Raw genomic sequence first — 8,840 nt, forward strand, 5'->3', positions numbered from 1 at the left:
ATAAATTGCTTTTATGAGTTGGTGTGCTTTTTTTTATCACTGTCGACGTGGGTGTAACAGTTATTCAGTGATGTCGGAATTATCTGTGGCTTTAACTTGAAGAAAGACCATAGACCCGACCACAATGTTACCGAGTTGTGTTCAGCATCTTGGTACAGTTTTGTCTTCACGTGAAATTCTTGTATCTGTCCGGAGACAGTTACGTGACTTGAAGAATTGTACTCCGGGTGAACAAGTATGGAATCTGTGTCATTTGCAGGCTTGCTACAGACACCATCGATCAGGTATCACGTGATCAGGTGACGGCGGTGCAAGCAAACACTATGTATGTGATTCTCAAAGAAAACTGTATCATTTTCTATGGTAAAAATCATTCCCCCAAAGATTCAAAATATAATCATTATTTAAACCATCTTCCTTTGACATTTCGAATGACATAAGTAACATAGTGTTTGAGATATGTTAAGCATAATAAGCTTAGTGCACGAAACCACATTGTTATTTCGTTTTTCATTTTGAGGGAAATTGGTATAGCTACAGGCCCGAGTAGTGGACGCTTACGGCTAGCCCCCGGATCCATTCACTTGATCTGATGTGTACGTTTGCCATGTCTGTATATTATTGTGTCCTGTCCGTAGATTTGTCTTGTATATTTGTTTATTGGTGTTGATAACTCCAGTTGAGTTTGATCCCGTCGAGCACTGTGTGGTTAGCAAAAGGACAATCTCAAAGGACCCACGTTGGAAAACCACTCGCAAGACCAACGTCATGATGTCCCACAGTCGTCAACGCCAAGCAACTGACCCGGCAAAGATCAAGACCATTCAGTCATCCTTTATATTTGAAAATTGCAATTATTAGACAGACTCTGGCGTGCGTTACACCATAGCGAGTTTAACTTAAAACAGCCCCCAGTGAATTTTCTGCGAAATTTGGGAAATCCATATTATTGACTTAATCACCGAGAGTTGCAGTTTTTAAGCAGTGTCATTTTTTTTGGGTTGTTTAATAACTAATGACGACAGGCCTAATTTGATACGCAACATTTTATCATTACATGCATACTCCACTGCGACCTGTTTAAGGGTCAACTTTAAAATGCAAGACTAGAGGGGAACGATGCGTTGTTGTTGTGCTTTCGGCCATTGCAAGCTCTGTGTTCCATACATTAACCGCCATATTTTCCCATGTTACAGGCATATGTCAGTTACCACAGCTACAGGAGCGAGATCCGTTCCCATCAATAAAAAGTGTGCCCTACGACTGCTATTTTACAAAATTCGTGTTTAAGATTTAGATATAACTGTGTTGTGTTGTTTTTAGGAAATTTAATATAACGTGTTAGTTCCTCCATATTGCAGTAATTATTGGTTTCATAAAATAGCAACATCAGACAATCCCGAGGGCACAATTTTTTTTTTTTTTTTTTTTTTTTTTTTTTTTGCGATTTTGACTGAACTTGAACTATAGGTTTATATCCCAAAGATTTCGGTTCATTTCGATATTGGCATATATTGGATTGTAACGTCATGGATTATGGCCCCTTTTGCACGGCGAATCGCGTTTGTAGCTTGTGAACCCTCTAGATGTCACAATTTCTATCCATGCCATTTTATTTGATTTTAAAAAGCGTTCTAATATATTACCGTTACATCCAGTCAAATAGGCAGCTCCCCTTTACGCAAATAGTGTAAAACCATATAATAACAAGAATAGGGACCCACAAATGGTCCCAATTTTTATCTGATGTTCATATCCCCAAGATACGGGTTCCTTTCGATATCGGCTTGCACATAGGAGACAAACCACCATTAAATTTCACTTTCTCGGTACCCACAAATAGTAGTTCGTCTATTTATAGCAATATTCTCTTTGTTTCTTTTCTCGACTTTTGCATGCCCATTGTTGTTGATTTTTGGGTCTACAATGGACGAAGAGGGTTTGAATTAACATTTTCTGCCAGATGTTGATAGATATTTTTGTTTTCCAGCAATTAATACAATTTACAGCTTATCGACGTCTAGACATTCTCACAGAACATAATGATCTTAAAAGATATTACTTTTATTTAATGACACTATAATAACATTAATTGATATCAGGGACTTGCTGTAGAATGAAATCATTTTCAGTTTTAAAGTTCATAAATATCGGTGTGGTTTTTTTTTTAGTATAAACAATTTTCTCTTTAAAATGCATGGGTTTAATGTAGCCATTTTCTTTACTTCATTAAGTGCACTGTTTGAGATTAATAAAACATCTGGATAGGCGGAGGGGCGTATTAGAGGAAAATGGTAAAATAGTTCAGTGAGTACTTTAAAAGAATTAAAGAATTGGTATCCCATAACTTATTATCCGATAATATCTGGCTGTGATTGATGACACGTTTGTTGGCATTTGGAAGTAAAAACCATTGGATCACAATACGTCACATCACAAGTGATGATAAATCCGTTCTGGTCATGGGGCAGATCAAACATATTAAACTGGAATCTCGTCACTTGGTTTCTAGTAATTAAAATCTTGCTTCCAAAATCAACAGTACAGCTGCAACGAAGACAGTTTAAATATATAAATCACTAACGGATATACAGTCTCTCTGTGTGGACAAGTTCAACTCAACTAATCAGCTTCCGAATAAATGATGCATATCCCGCAGTCTGCATTTCCACACTGGAAATTATGCGCGTTTAAAGAAACCCTCGATACCAAATATGTTCTTCGAAAGGCCTTCGAGACACTTCATTTTATTATCTCATCTGGTCAAGGACCCAGAACGCGCTTTTCTTAAAACTTTAATGCATTGGGCATCCGAAAACAGAGAACAAAAATAACATCCGGTTAAAAGTAGATAGCGTCGTTACATTGAAGATTGTATATGTCATGCTATGGCAACTTCTACATATAATGTTCCTCGATTGCACTTGACATTAACACGTCAGAGAAGACATTCGAGATAAGTTTCAGGAAGATCTCTAACATCACACCCTTGCATCAGTAGTATTTATCAAAATAAGGTCACAAAGTTCAAATTCCTGTCAACAAGAATTGGAAGTTGATATTAATAAAGGAGCTAAATCGCTAATATTTTGCACAAAGAAATTGACACAAATGGGTCGCACGCATATAATAATGTAATATGAATGTATATAATATATATATAGACTTGGCTACTTTAATTTTGACCTTTTAGTTTTAAAATCATTTTTATAAATTGCTTACCCATTTTTTATGAGTTGGTGTGAGGGTTTTTGATCACCATCAACGTGGGCGTAACAGTTATTCACCACCATAACGATGTCGGAATTGCCTGTTGCTGTAACTTGAACAAAGACAGTAGACCCGATCAGAATATTATTTAGATCCGTTCCTTGAAGAACATGACGGAAGCCAGCATCTTGGTACAGATCTATCTTCACATGGGATCCTTGTATCTGTCCAGAGGCTGTCACGTGACTTGACGAATTGTACTTTGGGTGAACAAGTATGGAATCTGTGTCGTGAACAGACTTGCTACAGACAACATCGAAATCCCATTGTACTGTACGTATCACGTGATCAGGTGATGGCGGTGCAAACACTATATGATTCTCAAAGAAAACTGTATCATTTTCTATCTGTTTTAAAGATAACAAAATTACTGGTCAGAATCATTCCCCCAAAGAGTCAAAATATAATCATTATTTAAACCATCTTCCTTTGACATTTCGAATGAAATAAGTAACATAGTGTTGAGTGTTCGAGATCTGTTAAGCATATTTAGCTTAGTGCACGAAACCACGGCGAAATAACTTACTGGACAGCCTTCTCCAATGCAAGACTCACTATATCCTACATTCAATCAGCGTGGACTGCAATTATTATATAAACCATTATTTAGTCAAGCCTACAACCAACTCTCTAGGTCATCAGATGGCGGAGATTTAATAATTTAATTTCAAAATGGTGAATCGGGGTTGCTAAGTCCCGTTGCTACGATAACAAACAATGTATGACACATCTTGTCAAAACATCTCGTCAACACTCATAACATCGCTCAGAACAAAGTAATTTGAATCAAATTTTCAATATATATGAAATATCATAACAAGAACGGCCAGCTCTTTATCTAAATCTTACACGGACCACGGACAGTCTGATCCAGCATGTATATAGCCATACTGAAGACTCTAGCGGCTGACAGAAATGAAATGGGGTTTTACGTTCTACTGTTCTGCTCCTACTGGGATAATGAAGATGGGCACACGCCATACAATGTGCTATGAGGAGAAATTTTGCCCTGGCAGCGGCGCTATGGCCTACTCTTATATTGGATTCCAACTGCCAAGGGATATTTTACCTGCACGCCAAAGTGTACACGGGACCTCGGTTTTTGTCCCATCCGAATGACTAGACAGCAGTCCTTGTCAGCGCCCCCCCCCCTCCTGCACCAATAAAAAAACCACGTCGGAAAATCCCGATGAACTTTCTCGCTGACAGAATATAGTACCATGTTATTGCATTTATTGCAATCTTAAAAAAACTTTTCCAAGCCGTACGAAATTTTCAGTTAAATGTAAGCTAAATAAGGTAGCTCAGTGAACGTAGGTCTACCTTGTGTCCGGTATGACAGTCAGAGTAAGATGTATTAAACCTTAAAATATCACCATCCAGAATTCCCGTACATGTCTCCACACCCATATAAATATTACATATATCATTGGTACTGACTCCCAATACCAACATATCAAATGTGATTAGGAAACTACTGGCTAAACATTTCAAGCTGTATGATTCGTCAACTGAAATATAAAACACGTTTCAGAAGTTTATGGCGCTGGTGACAATGGATACGCTGTTAATTGTGAAATCTCGAAGATGAGAGAAACTGATGCTAATGATACCATTTATGCTGACGATACCACTAGAATATATGCAGAGGGCGTTAAGAGGATGTAATGATACTTCGTACGATGTTACTGCTGCTACTTAAGATTAAGATGCTCCCGCTTCTGATGCTAGTGAAGATTCTGCCGATATTCGTTAAGATGCAACTGAAACTAGTTGCGGCAATAATGATGGTAAAATGCTACTGATAAAACCCAGCATATTGCTGATTCTAATATATAAATGATACTGAAAATAATTAAGATAATACTTATACTGGTGGCATTGAGAGTCGCGGATCAATTATCGATTGGGTATATAGGCTACTGTTGATGTTAATTATTGTATTGATCAGCATTAAAACAGGAAAGTTTAAAATAGTTCAATAATTATGTTGCTGGTGATGATTTATGATAATAAATGTTTTATAAGTAAGCATCATGTGACAAATGGAAGACGTATTTATACATACCAGAATGTTTGCTTGCTTGGTAACTATATCCACCAATATAACCATGTGTGTGAACTGAGCTATATTCATGTTCTCGCACAAAGATCGGACTCTTTGAATTTAGAATGTGCAACTGCTGTCCCGCCTTTATCGGTAGAACTCCAACTGAATACGGTGCACTGGTCAAATTCACCCAATGAATGGCATCAGGATACAAATCGTCTACCAACAAACTATGGATATCTTTAGTTTCAGAAATAATGGTAACGTATGGATTTTCTTGGCGGAGAAAGCTTGTTATTCCTTTTATAAAATAATCGTTTCCGTAAAATTCTGGACCGGGAACAAATGTAAAGAATCCACTCCCGGCTCCGAAAACACATATCTGTGTTACCATAACAGGTTTGTCACTAATAATAACATGGTCGTCGGTGAAAGTGTAATTAAACTCCATAAATTCCCCTTTATCTAAATGTCGCACTGGGGCAGGGTTAAATAAGGTTGTGTTATCGTACCCAGCAATAACTCGAATAATATTTTTCCAGGCGTAAGTTGTCTCGATTCGGGGAGCTATTGCAAGTTTACTGAAAGCGCTTATAGGGGGTACTTGTAGAACATAATGGGATGCACCACCAGGGTAATATACAGACCCAGAAAACACAGAAACCTTAGCTGTGCCCACTACACGAGTTCCACCTAGATCACACCCGTCACCAGAGGACTGATCTTCATCTGTGATTTGAAGGACATCGTTTTCTTGTAGAAGTGTCACCAAAACATCTCCTGTTTGGTATGTTATGCCGTTATATAGATAACTGCACGTGCTTTTCACATAAACATGAACAGTGGTATTGGCTGTTGTTCCTACTATGCCCAAAAAGGAATTGCTCCGGATTCCAGGAACTATGTAATTTGTGCTTAGTGCTTCTAATGGAATAGCTGTAAATACTCCATCGGTGTGGTAATAGTCCACCCCGTAAAGTGACGCATCTTGTGAACATTTTACATGTACCCCTTTATTAATGATCTTAATTCCAGCATGTATCCGTGATAGTTCGGGAATGTTCAGTGTCGTTACCGTTTTGGGGTGTAGATTAAGGGTAGTTTCGTGTCTCGTGCCGTTGTCATAGCTGATGCTGCACACTCCACCGCTATCAGATGATATTAACAATGAATTGTGGTAATTTATCACGAAATAGGAATCATACGTTTCTGGGAAAAATGCAACATAGAAGTCTTTACCCCGAGTACTGTCGCCTGCAAAAAGATTTAGTATTTTAAAGGTACATGACAAATTTCCTTCAAAATCAAGCCTTAACTCACCAATAGCTTGAAAATCTTCATGAATTCGGGACGTCTTTTCTGTCACGTTTGTAGTAAAAGTGAGTTGTTGTTTTTTTTTAAATTTTAATTAATCATTTTTTCATTTAGGTTTCTTTAACCCCCCCCCCCCACAACATTCATTTCACACCACCATCTTTATCTATCTATCTACTCTAAAGAAAGTAATCCTAATTGTGTTGTCCTTTATTGCACACACCGGTTCATTCTTCTCGGTGTATTTTTTAATACTTGAATACTTACATAATAACAGAAGACCTTACATTAAAATATTACTAACGTTTGACATGTGAACGATATGACATGGTGTGATTTTCAGGGGGTCTAAAGAAAATAAAAGAAAAGAGGATTTAAAATGTTAACTTACTAGCGGCGGTAGTGAAAGTTAGACAGGATATGATCAACACAATCTCAATGTATATCGTTACATACGCCATGGTTGTTTATTAAATTTTTCCTGGTAATGTTTTTAAGTGTGGGAATTTGCAGGTTACTGCTGATAAAATAATACCATTATATAGGTTAATATTTTTTAGGTTTAAAGTATAACGATTTTGGTATATTTGAAAAGTAGAGACACCCAAATGACACAAAAATGACTTTTTTAATTGATATTTTATAGCTTGGGGTATTTCCTCTCGAATAGAGGGATTTGAAGCAATTTTTTGATAGATTAATTAGTTCTTATATATTTTTAGTCTAAAAACATCACCCAGTTTGTACTTGGAAAGGTATCTTTAAACATTGTTTTCAGAAAGAGTAAGGACACTTTGCTTCCCACATAACACAACTGCTGATTCTGCCTGTGAAAAAAATCTAATATTTATATCGTTTGGGCGGTGAGGGTGTGGTGTCTGAAGTATATCTGAACAACTGTTTATCTTTGGCACTGATTGAGCAATATGATTATGACGTAATGGAGATCAGAATCTGCTAATAACGTTGAAAACCACACTGATCGCTTTCGATTTGAGGTTACACCAGCGGCTGCCAGGCAGGATACGCCCACATTTTCGAGAGATGGATAGAGAACAAGCTAAAAAGAAAGTGATTTTCCCTACAATCAAGGGCCATAATTCAGGAAATTACATTTCGATATGCGTAAATATCGAAAGGAGCCGAGATCTTTGGGTTATAATCTTACATTTCAAGTTTCAACAAAATCAGATAAAAATTGTGACCTCTATAGGGTCCACAAGCTTGATATACCATATTTTTACGCTATTTGAGAACGAGGGGCAGCCATTTTGTCTGTCAGTTTTAGGCCGATTTTCAAGAAATTCGAACTCAGTCGTCGTTAGGGTGTAACGGTGATATAATAATACGTTTTTTTTTAAATCGGATAAAAATTATGACCTCTATAGGGTCCACAAGCTAAAAACTCGATTTTTCCTACAATCAGGGGCCATAATTCAGGAAGTAACGGTCCGATATGCGCGAATATCGAAAGGAACCGAGATCTTTGGGTTATAAACTTACATTTCAAGTTTCAACAAAATCGGATAAAAATTGTGACCTCTATAGGGTCCACAACCTTGATATGCCATATGTTTATGCTATTTGAGAACGAACGGCGGCCATTTTGTCTGTCAGTTTTGGGCCGATTTTCACGAAATTCGAACTCAGCCGTCCTTAGAGTGTAACGGTGATATAATAATACGGTTTTTTAAATCGGATAAAAATTATGACCTCTATAGGGTCCACAAGCTAAAATCGCGATTTTTCGTACAATCAGGGGCGTAATTCAGGAAGTTACATTCCGATATGCGCGAATATCGAAAGGAATCGTGATCTTTGGGTTATAAACTTACATTTCAGGTTTCAACAAAATCGGATAAAAATTGTGACCTCTACAGTGTTCACAAGCTAAAAACGTGATTTTTTGTACAATCAGGGGCCATAATCCATGAAGTTACAGTCCGATACATGCCAATATCGCAAGGAACCGAGATCTTAGCGTGATAAAGCTATATTTCAAGTTTCATTGAAATCGGATAAAAATTGTGACCTGTAGACTGTTCACAAACAATTGTGGACGGTTAGGGGCGACGACAATATGTGGGCGTATAATAAAAACTCTAACCCTATGACGCAAAGCATCCCGTGACACAACTTCTGGCAGTCAAATGTAACGATAGTTTTAAACGAAGTCTTCACAAGATGAAGTTACTGGTTAGAACAA

At 37.4% G+C, this 8,840-nt stretch overlaps 1 protein-coding gene across 1 annotated transcript; it reads right to left on the reverse strand.

Moving 5' to 3' along the window:
- Nucleotides 1-2,083: 2,083 nt before the first annotated feature.
- Nucleotides 2,084-7,087, reverse strand: LOC126830645 (CUB and zona pellucida-like domain-containing protein 1). The gene is made up of 5 exons (XM_050561048.2): nucleotides 7,026-7,087; nucleotides 5,339-6,574; nucleotides 4,594-4,781; nucleotides 3,223-3,617; nucleotides 2,084-2,547 (listed from the first exon to the last, which is right to left on the reverse strand). The coding sequence occupies exons 2-5, from the start codon at nucleotides 5,769-5,771 to the stop codon at nucleotides 2,352-2,354; spliced, it is 1,212 nt and encodes a 403-aa protein (XP_050417005.2). The 5' UTR covers nucleotides 5,772-6,574; nucleotides 7,026-7,087; the 3' UTR covers nucleotides 2,084-2,351.
- Between the last annotated feature and the right edge of the window lie 1,753 nt (nucleotides 7,088-8,840).

The sequence above is a fragment of the Patella vulgata genome, chromosome 8 (assembly GCF_932274485.2).
Source record: "Patella vulgata chromosome 8, xgPatVulg1.2, whole genome shotgun sequence".
Lineage (NCBI taxonomy): Eukaryota > Metazoa > Mollusca > Gastropoda > Patellidae > Patella > Patella vulgata.

Coding starts and splice junctions, on each gene's coding strand:
- LOC126830645 (XM_050561048.2), bottom strand. CDS start 5,771: ATGGAGTTTAATTACACTTTCACCGACGACCATGTTATTATTAGTGAC. Junction 4,782..5,338: donor CCAAGCAAGCAAACATTCTG/GTATGTATAAAT, acceptor TTTATATTTCAG/TTGACGAATCATACAGCTTG. Junction 3,618..4,593: donor ACTGTCATACCGGACACAAG/GTAGACCTACGT, acceptor TCTTTAAAACAG/ATAGAAAATGATACAGTTTT.